This window comes from Moschus berezovskii, chromosome 4, assembly GCF_049115385.1.
Source record: "Moschus berezovskii isolate FMDL1 chromosome 4, NW_MosBer_1.0, whole genome shotgun sequence".
NCBI classification, from domain to species: domain Eukaryota; kingdom Metazoa; phylum Chordata; class Mammalia; order Artiodactyla; family Moschidae; genus Moschus; species Moschus berezovskii.
In genome coordinates this window covers 116,718,226-116,732,961 of record NC_142463.1, presented here as the reverse complement: position 1 = coordinate 116,732,961, position 14,736 = coordinate 116,718,226, and the positions used below count along the sequence as shown (strand labels likewise).

Below are 14,736 nucleotides of genomic sequence, written 5' to 3'. Positions count from 1 at the left end.
GTCCATGTGTAGAGTCTTCTCTTGTGTTGTTGGAAGAGGGTGTTTGCTATGACCAGTGCGTTCTCTTGGCAAAACTGTTAGCCTTTGCCCTGCTTCTTTTTTTTACTCCAAGGCCAAATCTGCCTGTTACTAAAGGTATCTCTTGAATTCCTACTTTTGCAATCCAGTCCCCTATAATGAAAAGGACATCTTTTTTGTGTGTTAATTCTAGAAGGTCTTGTAGGTCTTCATAGAACCGTTCAGCTTCTTCAGCATTACTGGTTGGGGCATAGACTTGGATTACTGTGATACTGAATGGTTTGCCTTGGAAACGAAGAGATCATTCTGTCATTTTTGAGAATGTACCCAAGTACACTTTGGTTCCAAAATCACTGCAGATGCTGATTGCAGCCATGAAATTAAAAGACGCTTACTCCTTGGAAAGAAAGTTATGACCAATCTAGATAGTATATTAAAAAGCAGAGACATTACTTTGCCAACCAAGGTCCGTCTAGTCAAGGCTATGGTTTTTCCCGTGGTCATGTATGGATGTGAGAGTTGGACTGTTAAGAAAGCTGATCGCCGAAGAATCGATGCTTTTGAACTGTGGTGCTGGAGAAGACTCTTGAGAGTCCCTTGGACTGCAAGGAGATCCAACCAGTCCATTCTAAAGGAGATCAATCCTGGGTGTTCATTGGAGGGACTGATGCTAAAGACTCTGATGCTGGGAAAGGTTTGGGGCGGGAGGAGAAGGGGATGACAGAGAATGAGATGGCTGGATGGCATCACCGACTCTGTGGACATGAGTTTGAGTGTACTCCGGGAGTTGGTGATGGACAGGGAGGCCTGGCGTGCTGTGATTCATGGGGTCGCGGAGAGTCGGACACGACTGAGCGACTGAACTGAACTGAACTGAACTGACACTTTGGTTGACTCTTTGGTTGACTATGAGGGCTATTCCATTTCTTCTAAGGGATTCTTGCCCACAGTAGGAAATCTAATGGTCATTTGAATTAAAATTCACCCATTCCAGTCCATTTTAGTTCAGTGATTCCTAAAATGTCGATGTTCACTTTTGCCATCACCACTTCTAATTTACCTTGATTCATGTACCTAACAGCCCAGTTTCCTATGCAATACTGTTGTTTACAGCAATGGGCTTTACTTCCATCACCAGTCACATCCACAACTGGGTGGTGTTTTTGCTTTGGCTCTGTCTCTTCATTCTTTCTGGAGTTCTACCCTCTTTTCCAGTAGCATATTGGGCACCTACCAACCTGGGGAGTTCATCTTTCAGTGTCGTATCTTTTTGCCTTTTCATACTATTCATGGGGCACAGTGCTTTCAAAAAAATAAAGGTATAATGCTTTACAAAAAATTGAGTCCTACTGGGTGGTGGTGATAGGGGGATATTCTCTAGCACATCCGAGACCCTGTCACTTCCTGCTCTCTTTCATCAATTCCACCCTCCACTCCATTAGATTTTTTTTTCTGTTAATGTAAGGGTAGATGTGCATTTACATGAATATGAATGTACAGGGAAAGTTCTGGATGGGATCTTGGAGAGACAGCAGTGAGCACTCCTAGAGAAAGATCTCAGTTCCCTGCCCAAGAACTGAACCTGGGTAGCCTGGAGGAAAACCAGGAATCCTAGCCACCAGACCACCAGGGGATAAAGCCCCATTGTCAGGAAACATCTAACAGGAGGCTTCCTGTGTGCTGTTTTGGAATTCTCTGTTCCTTATTAATTCCTGAATATTCAGGAATTAAAAGGAGAGGCAAGCCTCTCCTGGGGGCTGAGGAATCCAGGCATTTCCTTCGTTAGTTTTTCTATAAGGTGATAAGTACCCTCTTCCTTTTTACGAACCATATGGTAAAAGTGATTATTTACAACTCTCTCTCTTTAATATGGATCGCCTATGTTTTGTGAGTCTGGAATTTTAATCTTTATCTTTGCTGAGAGTGACTACAGTATGTACGCCCACACCATGTTGAATAAAACGCCTTTGCTCCATCAGAGCTTTGGTCCCGTGTCTCTCTCTCTCTCTCTCTCCCTCTCTCTTTTTCAGGCTAATTCCTGGAGCGTAGAGGCCCTCTGGGTTCACTTTCCTGCCCGCGCTTCTAAGACCCTCTCGAGAAGGCGCTCTGTGCCTTCACCCCATCAAGAGGGTGCCTGAGGCCTTCGTCAACAGAGCAAGCTCCGTGCAGGGGCTTTATTGGCTTTCTGCGTAAACCAAGGAAGATCGGCCTCTTTCTGTCTCCTTTACTTTCTCATCGCTCGACTCTGGACCACCAGGTTCCGGTCCATTAAAGGACCAACACCCCGTTAGATCTTCTGGCAGCACAACTGTCAAGCTCAGAGTGCAAGAACTATGGACTGTCACAGAGAACAAAATCCTGTCCCACACTCAGAGCCAGGACTTGCTAGAAGAACAAACAAAAGCAGATTTAAGGGCTTAAGAAAAGCCCTGACTGAGTCCTGACATTTTATAAAATCTCTTCCCCTTCCCTCCCCCCATTCTGAGACAAAAGCAAATAATGGCAACTCCCTGCCTGAGCTAAGATGCCAACAGAGGAAGCTGATCAGCTGATTTTATTGGAGAGCTTTGTTCCGTGGAATAAGAAGTCATTAATGGAAATGCTCTCCCTTTCCCTCCCCTCCCCCTGAGGGAAGTGAAGTCATTTTGAATCAAACTGAACACTGCCCCAGGGAACAGTTAATAGATACACTTAATTTAATAGGTCATTTAGTCTCTCACTTTTCTGATTCCATTAAACTGTCTATTGGACCAGACTAAAATTCAGAAAGTGCTTGTCTCTAAGCTCTAATGTGGAAGTTACAAAAGGTCAAATTAAGGCAAGAACATCCAACTGACAGATGGCTCAGGGTGAGAGATAATGGAAAACCATAAAGAAGGAAGCTGTAATTTTCTTCCTGACAAAGGAAGCAAGATCAGGGATAGGGAGATCACGAAATATAAACCTTAAAGTGCTGTAGGAGAGATTGATCCCTGAGCTGGGGAAGGTTTGATTCCTTAAAAAAAAAAAGAGGGGGACACCAGTTTGAAATGACCCCAAGCTCATGTAGGAGGCAACCTGGACAGAGTTCAGGCTGTCAAAAGATTTCTAAACCCAATAGAGAGCCTAGACACTTGGTTTCTTGTTGAAGTTGGTCCCATTCTAATAGTTCAAAACAAATAAAAAGCAAAAGCAGTTAACATAATCCAATATCAGCTTAATAATAATCAGTACACTTGACTCCAGATTTGTCACTTTGTCTTGATGGGAAGATTAAGACTGAAAGCAGTAACTATGTTATCTAGTTCATAAACGAACCTCCAATGTCTACAACAGTGCCTGACACAACAGGTAACAATTTCTGTCTGATAAATATGTCTTCTATGCCAGATATGTGGCCTGGCTTCAGGGGTCTCTTTTAGTAATGACCCTCTTAAAATTGGAAGCGTTCACTGAGCCCTGAAAGCATCTGCCAGGTCTGTGTCCAGTTCTCAGCTACATCACCAGCCGTGCTGCCAGGCAGTGCCCAGGCAATCTAGCTTAGCTTTGTCCAAGAGGCCCTTGAGCAAACATTCAGCACAACTAAATTTAAGAACAGTACTAAACCCATACCAGGAAAGAGAATCCTCTGAGCCTCTCCATTCCTTTCACCTAGAAAATGTACAAGTCTACAATTAACTTACCAAGTGTCGGATCCCATTCCAGGTGTGATACATGAGAGGGAAGACAAGTGCAAATTTGGCTGTGTGGATCAGTGCTGGCCCCAAACACAGGGACTTCACAAATTCCAAATGAGACTCAAAGCTCCCAGGGACCAAGAGGGCCGACAAGCCAAAAAGAGAGACTCCTGAGGAGAAACAAAGTAAGCCCATCACAGCGGTTCATCAGCTGCAACCAATAAAACATATAAAACTGGTTTCTATGGCAGTCCCTAGCACTGCACACAATTCTAAACCAATTTAAAATGGGGAAGAGTTAAACTAATGTTCAACACGTGTAGCAGGAGATAGGTTCCATGGAATCTGACTCCAATCTCTTAAATTGAGAATATATATTTTAGCATCTTAATCCTTCATCCAACACTGCTCTCTATAAAACCTTTACCTACCACTTTAGAAGTCACCTCTGCTGTATCTGTATCATCTCAGTAAGAAAAAATACAAACAGTATACTCAGTTCAAGGAAAAGACTGAGAAAAAAAAATTAAATCAATCAACTACCAAACAAAAATTTAACTCAAAATGAATCAGACCTAAATGTAAGAACTAAAATCATAAAACCAAGAAAACAAAGGAGTAAATCTTTAGGACTTTGGATCAGCAGTGGTTTCTTAGATATGACACCAAACCAGAAGCAACAAAATAATAAATTGGAGTTCATCAAAATTAAACACTTTTTGGGGCCGTCCATTTCTCCGTTAGTCTGGAAGGACGCTGATGTTAAGAATAACTACCATGGTTTTCAGTTCTTTGACGAAACTTCAGATTGTTGGAGCATTCACTGTATTCCGGGGGTGCAGTTTTCTATAAGTTTGTTGCGGCTGAAGCAAGAAAGCAAGCATATGCAGACTACTACAGAAATTATGATTCCATGAAAGATTTTTGAGGAGATGAGGAAGGCTGGTATCTTTTAGAGTGCAAAGGATTTCACAATGTAAAGAATTTCTTTAGGTTGAGTTCCATGGAAGTTTTGTCACTGAACTATGAAACTATGACATAAGAATAATGGAATAAGGAATAATTTGTGTTGATAAATCAACAAATACTATGGAAAAAAAATAAAAAACTTTTGTGCTACAAGCAATGCCAACAAGAAAGTAAATAGGCAACATATACAATGAGAAAATTTTTGCACACTGCTTTGTCTGATAAGGGACTTGTATACAGAATATATTAAAGACCCTCACAGCTCAATAATAAAAAGACAACCTAATTTAAAAATGGGCAGAGAATGTAAATAAATCTCTCTCCAAAGAAGTAAAAGGTCCATAAGTATATGAAAAGATGCTCCATACCATTAGTCACTAGGGAAATGCAAATCAAAACTATGAGAAGCCACTTCACACCCACTAAAAGGCTATGTACAGTTAGTGCTCCATAGCCATGGGTTCTGCATCCAAACGAATTTGAATGGAAAATATTAGAAAAAAGATTCCAGGATTTTCCTGGTGATCCAGTGGTTAAGAATCCAGCTACCAATGCAGAGGACACGGGTTCAACCCCTGGCCCGGGAAGACCCTAGATACTAGAAAACGCTTCTCAGAAATGTTTTGCTTTCCCTCAGGGCATGAATACTCCTGCCATCCCACCCCCGAGAGGCTGCAGGGGAGCATACAGGCAAGAGTATATCATGAGATTAGTTTGACAACACTTTAGATAAAACAGCAATCAGGTGCTGCCAACCTGAGTTTTAATCATCATTTGAACAGGTTCACCAAGGCCTTTTTAGATGTTTTCATATTCTTATGCAGTGACATCTACAGGGGTTTGCGGGAAGAAGTACCAAAGTTTACGGTGGCTTCTGGAAGTGCCAACAGGATTCACTGACAATCCGCACAGCTCTTGGTGTTGTGGCACTTGACTGTGGAGGAACAGGCTGACGTTGGTCTTGGCAGTCAACAGAAAGCACTAATTAATTTTTCTTAGTGATTAGATGGGGCAGCTTCAGTGGCTGTTTCCCCAATTTAAATTGTTTCACTGTTAGAACAGTCTCTCCTCAGGTTCTAGGAGGACAGTCTATTTTCTGCTTCCTAGTATCCTAAACATTAAGACGACGACTCGGGAAATTCCATACTTAATTTCTTCTTACATACTTTTCATTTGTAAAGAGAAAGCTTTGGCCAACTTGTGACTGAATTAACTGATTGATATTCTGTGTTTGAAGATGTGACACAGTAAGAAATACACATGTGGTTTTTTCCCCAAACCCTGGTACATAGCTCCTAAACTCTCGGAGTGAGAGTGTTTTGTATACTAATGAGATGGCTGGTAGCTGGGGGCACCTAGACAGCTTCAGGATGGGGGCTAGCTGCCAGGAAGACCAAAGCACGATTTGAGGACTGGGACTTTTAGTCCCATACATCCCTCCCCTTCCCTGTCTACTCCCCGCTTCCTCTCACTACAGACACACACCTGAGAGTGGCTGGTAATTGAGCTAATGACCAATGGCCAATGATTAATCAATCTTGCCGAGGCACTGAAGCCACCATAAACTACAGGATTTGGACAGCTTCTAGGTTACTGAACACAAGGATGTGCTAGGAGGGTGGTGTGCCCAGAGAGGCATGGAAGCTTCATACACACTTTCCTCTCTATTCCCATATACCCTGCCCTGTGTTATCTCCTCCATTGGTTTTTATTTTATTTTGAAAACCAGTATGTCTAAATAAAGTGTCTTCCTGAATTATGGTGAGCTCTTCTAGTAAATTAATAAAACTGAGGAAGGGGTCATGGGAACCCTGGTTCACAGCTGCAACTTTATATATATAATTCTCAAAGTCCTAGCCAGGCATTATAAGCAGAAAAGGAAGTGATGATATAGAAGCTAGTTAGTGACACAGTTGGAACTGAACTCAGAAATATCCAAAGTTTGTGCTTTTTCTCTACACTGTCTCAGTTGGGAATGACCAGGGTGTAACACATCACATCTAAGACTCATGTCCCATCTCATGAAAAGCCCAGAAAAACAAAACAAGGATTTCAGAGTTCCTTTAGTTACTTTATAATCTGTCAGTTCTTTGGCTTTACTGGAAAAGAAGTGACTACCTGAGCAGGTTTGCCTATACAGTCAAGTGTCTTCTCACTGAAGTTCTGATTTTCTTTTTTTTTTTTTGCAAAAGCAAGAATGGGGTTTATTTCTAGCTCGAGCTAGGGCTCATGCCTCCTCCAGCACAGTGGAGTGGGACAAGAGCCTAAAGTTCTGATTTTCAATCCAACCTATTTTTAAAGACTATCCAGAACATTCAGGGCCATTCTTCTTCCCATTCAAGTTAACTGTTCAATTTATTTACAGCTGCGTTCTTCTGATGCATCTGTTGTTTGGCACCCATATTTTATTTTTTGAATCTTATCCTTTTAAAAAAACAAATTTATTTGGCTGTGCTGGGGCTTAGTTGTGGCATGTGGGCTCTAGTTCCCTGACCAAGGATAGAACCTGGACCCCCTGCATGGGGGAGCATGGAGTCTTAGCCACTGGACCACCAGAGGAGTCCCTCAAATCTCATTCTTTTCATTGTTGTACATTGCATTTTGATTACCCTTTGCCAGTCTTATTCACATTGCAGCTTCAGCTACCTGCCATTTTCAAGGAATTTACCTAATTTCACCTAAATTTTTACACTGTTGCTATGAAAAATCACAAGTATTTTAATCCCTTACAGAACCTAAGCAACGGAAAAGTGTTACTGGCTTCTTTTTCCATCTTTTAAAGAACTGCTTGTAAAGTTCTTCCTCAATAAATTCTATTTAAAGTCAAACTAGTGTCATCATGCTTTTTTAGTTCAACATGCTTTTTAGAGTATCAGCCACAAAGTCTCTACAGTATGAATAAACACCTAATCATGGATTTCTCTAGCCCAGCTTGTTCTGTTACTGAAACAAATGACAATGTAAACCTTTTTTGACTTCTTATGGTCTATGGGATCAAGTTCCAACTTTTCAACACAGTGGTCAAAGTCCTTTACAGTCCAGGACACGTTCCAGCCTTATCTTTTGCCACTTTTTCCATAACACAACTCTTAAACAAGCAGATCTAGTTATCATTATTCAACCTTATCTTCTGCCACTTTCGTAACACAGCTCTTAAACAAGCAGATCTACTTATCATTACCCAAGATTCTGGATGCTTTCCAAACCCTGTGCCTTTGCATTTGGTGGTTTCTCTGCTGGAACATCCTCCTCTACCTCCTTTTCATGAATTCTCCCACCAGTTCTTCTTTCAAGAAGAAGAAGACCAGAGTTGGTCTCACCTCTGGGACCTCGTATCTCTATTAAAAAATTATCCCAGTGCATTATAAATATTTGTCTTATTCCTTAGACTCTTACCCTTGATGGTAGAGTCACTATCCAATAGACGATTAATTAGAAGTTAGGAGGAACTGGTTCCAAATAGGAAAAGGAGTACGTCAAGGCTATATATTGTCACCCTGCTTATTTAACTTATATGCAGAGTACATCATGAGAAATGCTGGGCTGGAGGAAGCACAAGCTGGAATCAAGATTGCCGGGAGAAATATCAATAACCTCAGATATGCAGATGACACCACCCTTATGGCAGAAAGTGAAGAACTCAAAAGCCTCTTAATGAAAGTGAAAGAGGAGAGTGAAAAAGTTGGCTTGAAGCTCAACATTCAGAAAACAAAGATCATGACATCTGGTCCCATCATTTCATGGCAAATAAATGTGGAAACAGTGGCTGACTTTATTTTTCTGGGCTCCAAAATCACTGCAGATGGTGACTGCAGCCATGAAATTTAAAGACGCTTACTCCTTGGAAGGAAAGTTATGACCAACCTAGATAGCATATTAAAAAGCAGAGACATTATTTTGTCAACAAAGATCCATCTAGTCAAGGCTATGGTTTTTCCAGTAGTCATGTAGGGATGTAAGAGTTGGACTATAAAGAAAGCTGAGCGCCGAAGAATTGATGCTTTTGAACTGTGGTGCTGGAGAAGACTCTTGAGAGTCCCTTGGACTGCAAGGAGATCCAACCAGTCCATCCTAAAGGAAATCAGTCCTGGGTGTTCACTGGAAGGACTGATTTTTGAAGCCGAAACTCCAATACTGTGGCCACCTGATACAAAGAGCTGACTCACTGGAAAAGACTCTAATGCTGGGAAAGATTGAGGGCAGAAACAGAAGGCAACGACAGAGGATAAGATGGTTGGATGGCATCACGGACTCAATGGACATGGGTTTGGGTGGACTCCAGGAGTTGGTGATGGACAGGGAGGCCTGGCGTGCTGCGGTTCATGGGGTTGCAGAGAGTCAGACACAACTGAGAGACTGAACTGACTGAGGAGGAACAAACATTTCTGAACTGACCACCATAAGCAAAGTGACTGACATGGTTGCATTCATTTAGCCTCAAAATCATTGGAAGGACAAGAGCAGTTAATATTAGGTTAATGGTTTCCATTACTGGGCTTCCCTGGTGGCTGAGAAGGTAAAGAACCTGCAATTAAGGAGACCCGGGTTTGATCCCTGGGTTGGGAAGATGCCCTGGAGAAGGTAATGGCTACCCACTACAGTATTCTTACCATGGACAGAGGAGCCTGGCAGGCTATGGTCCATGGAGTCGCAGAGCTCTGAGTGACTAAGACACTCATACAAGCACCCACTGAGTGCTAGAGGATATGAATGGTAAATAAGGTAGATATAGGTCCTACTCTCTGAAGAGTTTACAGTCTAATGAAAGAGACAGATTTCTAAAACGCTGTGAAGAAACAGTGCAATAAGAACTATGAAGGAATAGTGTTGTGAAACTGAAAACTAATAACAGAACTAGAAACAAACCAGAGCTCCTACTTTAGATATGGTGGTGAGTAAAGCATACTTTGAGCTGACAATTTTGTGGAGATCTAAGAAATAAGAAGGAACTAGCCACTCTGTAGCAAGAGGTAGGAGTGGACATGGGACTAAAACATGCAATGACTCTGGGATGAGAAAAAGTTTTACCTGTTCCAAAGAATTCAAAGACAAGTGTGGCCAGAACAGAGTAAACAAAGGGAGAAATAACAGGACGACAGCGGCAAGGGCCAGATGAGGCAGAGCATTTTAGATCATGGTGGAGAGTTGAATTTTAATCTAAGTGCAAAGGCAAATACTGTAATAGGAAGATCCTAAGTGTGACTTGATTCAATTTATTTTCAAGAGATTTTCATTGTTCTTGCTGTTGTGTGAAAAACAGATTGGAGGAGTGCCACAAGATTGCAATGATCATAGCTGCTGGGACTGACTTCATTTCAGGTCAGATGATCCAATTCTTTTCACCATTTGGTCCAGTACACACCATCTTCCAAGAGACTACTGCTATCAAATTATCGTGCTTCTCATCCCTGTTTTCCTAAGTCAATATCCAGAGTGTAGTTTCTTAAAATCCCATCAACTCTGGAATAGGCATTATTAATATTTTAAAACAAGGAATAAACAGAGGCTTAGAGAGGTAACTAAGTTGCCTAAATCATCCACCTAGCTAAAATTTGTTCCAGTTTTGAAGTAGGGACTTTCAGAATTTAAGGGAAACATGATAACTACTATTCTACAGCAATCAGCTACTGTTACGGAATTAAGGGAAAACGGAAGAAGATTATACTTGCTAATAAATACAAGGTCATTCAAAGGGGCAAAAATAGAAAAAAAAAATTATTAAGTTCAGCTGTGAAAAAAAAATACAACTTTAGCCATACTTAGCGAACTAACACTTCTTTACACTATAGTCTATGAAAGAGTCAATATCCTCTTTTTTCATTCAGCAGCGATAAACATACTGAGATAATAATGGAACTGTGTGTATGCTCAGTCATGTCCAACTCTATGCAACCTCACGGCTCTATGCAACCTCATGGACTGGAGCCAGCTGGGCTCCTCTATCGATGGGATTTTTCAGGCAAGAATACTAGAATGGGTTGCCATTTCCTACTCCAGGGGATCTTGACAACCCAGGGATCAAGCCCACGTCTCCCACAATAGCAGGCAGATTCTCTACCACTGAGCCACCTGGGAAGCCCAATAATTGAAACTATAGCCTAATAAATCAATTGTTCTTATCCTTCCAATGATTTTTAGGACTAAATATAAACACCACCAAACTAAGCAAAAAGCATCAATCTAAAAATTGTAAGATTCTAAGTAAGAAAAAATATAAACTAACTATGAATTTATAGTTACAACAGGCTAATCCTAAAATTTATCCTATTATTTAAGTGCAAGTACATTAAAAATCAGAAACTGCACAGATTCTCAGACAACACCAATCATCCTTATACCTTGATTCCATTATTACTTTACCAACCAAAGAAAAGGTAACAGAGGAATAATAACACTGGATCTTAAGATAGGAGTTCCTATCCTTACTTGATTACCAACAAAACTAATCTAATTTTCAATCTCATACTTAGTTTTAGATAATTTCTCCAATGTCTCAGAAGTAGCTTCCTAAATGCAGCATCCCTATCCTTGAGCCACCAGTCCCGTTGATGACCACTTCAGTAAAAACACACTCTATGGAAGATTAAGACGGACCCCAAAGGATATTATGAAAAACAAATGCTGCAGATGTATTTCATATTATATAAATAAACAGAAATTGTAGTTTGTTACCAGGATCTTTTGAGAATGGAGAATGAGTTAGTATTTCTGTACTTGATCAATTCCAGGTGATGAAAAATGGGTGTTAAAACAGATTTTCTGAAAGAATAAGGCTGATGATTACTCTTGGACTGTGTTTGGTCAATGTTCAGTCAGCCAGGCTATCTCCATTATATTTCTGTATCTGTTCTCTGTAACGTCAATAAATATAAAATCAGGGCATGCTAGGAACAGTTTAAAAACTGGATAAGAAAAAATAAGAAAAATTTTTAAAAAAGGAAAAAAAAAAAAAACTAGTTAAGAAAAGAACCTGAGCATGTTGGAACTCATAATTAACAGTTAAAGAAATGAATGAACAATAAGCTTCAAGGGACTTATCGTTTTCTCTAACCCAAGCTGCTGAGTTGCAAAGGAGGCACTATCAAGAGCCACAGAAAGAGCAAAGTTGTTCAAAGAAATATGTGTGTATGTGTTTGTGTGTTCATATGCGGATAGAAACACACATACATACCTGCACTCAAGGCAATACCAGTGCCACGGTGGCAAATGGACATCGCCATGGGAAGAGACCAGCTGCAAAGAAACACACGAAGGCAAGTTATAAGAGGAACAGAGGACACCACTGGAGAGAACCCATCTTGGAAAAGAAAATGTAAACTACTTTGTAAATAGGCAACCATTTATCACAAAGCAAAACCAAACAGCTTTCACATTCCTGTGTTTCCACTCTCCAGTTTAAAAGAAAATGATTTATTTAAGAAGTCCCTCCCTTTTCTAGACTGCATCACTACAGAGATGAGAAACTAATTAAGACTCAAATTTCTTTCATAAAAGAAATAACATGGGTCAAAAACATCAATTAAACTTGCATACAATCAGAAAATAAACAGGAGAATACAACCATCTGGGTCCTTCCTTTCCTCCAGTAGTAAGAAAGATGTAGAAGGAAACTTGACTTTTATTTATCTACTATTTCATATAACATAGTTATCCATGAACTTTATTATTATATAACCAAAAATATCCAAATTGGGCATATCATTCATTCCCCAATAAATTACTTATCCCAAATTTAAAATCTAATTTTGCTGGATTTAATACATGTTTCTTAAATCCACAGGTGTTTTGAAATACTCTGTCATCAAACCCTTTTAAAAATCATGTTCTCATCCGTCTATCTGCCAATGCTTTTTCCTTAGAAGGATAACCAATACTTGTATATTCTGGACCTAGTTCTCTTGCTCAAGAGAGAATTGGTTAGTAAAATGGAAAGAAGAGGCATCTTTGGATAAAGTTAACATTCATCCTGGAAAGTCAGCTTAGACAGAGAATGTTGAGCATAATCAGACCACATAATCCACACTCTAAAGGAAAGGAATTCCAGCAGATTGAAAAGATCATGAAAAGAAATCCTATGTAATAAAAATGGTCACAGTAAAAAAAGAAAAAAAGAGCAATGTCCATGTAATAAAAATGGTCACAATAGTAAGTGTAATAAATAATGTCTATGCAAAAAGAATTCTACGTTAAAAATGGTCACAGTATAAAAAAAAAAAGAATAATGTCTAAAGAAACCAAGAAAACTGTCTAGACACCACTCTAGATTAACTCAGACTAACAAGATAAATATAAAAGGCAGAAGAAGAGCCTCATAACAAAGGACAAGCAGAGAACAATGGCATAATTTGATCAGAAGAATCAGGAGACTAAAACCCAGAATGAGCTGAGGCTTGCAAAAATGTCACGGACAACAAAAAGGGGCTTTTAAGATTGTACTCAGGGAAAGAAAGCCTCCTAACTGGGGCTGACAATTTTATGTTAATGGATGACAGAGTGCAAAGCAGATTGCTCAACTATTCTATTTGTCAAAGAGAATGACTATCAGACTAACAAAGACAGAACAAATATTGATTTGAGAGAACTGGGGGAAAAAGTGGGGAAATTATAAGTCATTACTTAGCATTCCCAATGCACTCAGGACTCCTGGCTAGATGAATTAAATCCCAAGAGCTAACGCAAGAAATATAACCATTGATCGTATAATCTTTAAGAAATACTGAAATGGAAAATGGGAGTGATATGAAGTCAAATGTTAACCTAACTTTCAGTTCAGTTCAGTCGCTCAGTCGTGTCCGACTCTTTGCGACCCCATGAATCACAGCACGCCAGGACTCCCTGTCCATCACCAACTCCCGGAGTTCACTCAAACTCATGTCCATAGAGTGATGATGCCATCCAGCCATCTCATTCTCTGTCGTCCCCATCTCCACCCACCCCCAATCCCTCGCAGCATCAGAGTCTTTGCCAGTGAGTCAACTCGTTGCATGAGGTGGCCAAAGTATTGGAGTTTCAGCTTCAGCATCAGTCCTTCCAATGAACACCCAGGATTGATCTCCTTTAGAATGGACTGGTTGCATCTCCTTGCAGTCCAAGGGACTCTCAAGAGTCTTCTCCAGCATCACAGTTCAAAAGCATCAATTCTTCAGCGATCAGCTTTCTTCACAGTCCAACTCTCACATCCATACATGACCACGGGAAAAACCATAGCCTTGACTAGGCAGACCTTGGTTGGCAAAGTAATGTCTCTGCTTTTTAATATGCTATCTAGGTTGGTCATAACTTTCCTTCCAAGGAGTAAGCGTCTTTTAATTTCATGGCTGCAATCAGCATCTGCAGTGATTTTGGAGCCCAAAAAAATAAAGTATGACACTGTTTTCACTGTTTCCCCATCTATTTCCCATGGAGTGATGAGACCAGATGCCATGATCTTCGTTTTCTGAATGCTGAGCTTCAAGCCAACTTTTTCACTCTCCTCTTTCACTTTCATCAAGAGGCTTTTGAGTTCCTCTTCACTTTCTGCCATAAAGACGGTTTCATCCGCATATCTAAGGTTATTGATATTTCTCCTGGCAACCTTGATTCCAGCTTGTGCTTCTTCCACCCCAGCGTTCCTCATGATGTACTCTGCATAGAAGTTAAATAAGCAGGGTGACAATATACAACCTTGACGTACTCCTTTTCCTATTTGGAACCAGTCTGTTGTTCCATGTCCAGTTCTAACTGTTGCTTCCTGACCTGCACACAGGTTTCTCAAGAGGCAGGTCAGGTGGTCTGGTATTCCCATCTCTTTCAGAATTTTCCACAGTTTATTGTGATCCACACAGCCAAAGGCTTTGGCACAGTCAATGAAGCAGAAATAGATGTTTTTCTGGAGCTCTCCTGCTTTCTCCATGATCCGGCGGATGTTGGCAATTTGATCTCTGGTGCCTCTGCCTTTTCTAAAACCTGCTTGAACATCTGGAAGTTCACGGTTCACATACTGCTGAAGCCTGGCTTGGGGAATTTTGAGCATGACTTTACTAGCGTGTGAGATGAGTCCAATTGTGCGGTAGTTTGAGCATTCTTTGGCATTCCCTTTGTTTGGGATTGGAAT

General features: G+C 40.5%; 1 protein-coding gene across 1 annotated transcript in view; it reads right to left on the bottom strand.

Annotated features, from left to right (window-relative positions):
• SDHC (succinate dehydrogenase complex subunit C) overlaps positions 1–14,736 on the bottom strand; it is a 33,881-nt gene that overhangs the window by 4,245 nt on the left and 14,900 nt on the right. Inside the window, exons 4-5 of the mRNA XM_055402253.2 lie at positions 11,815–11,876; positions 3,681–3,844 (exon numbers count right to left, since the gene is read on the bottom strand). Of these exons, the coding sequence (XP_055258228.1) occupies positions 3,681–3,844; positions 11,815–11,876 (226 nt within the window). The remainder of the gene's footprint in view (positions 1–3,680; positions 3,845–11,814; positions 11,877–14,736) is intronic.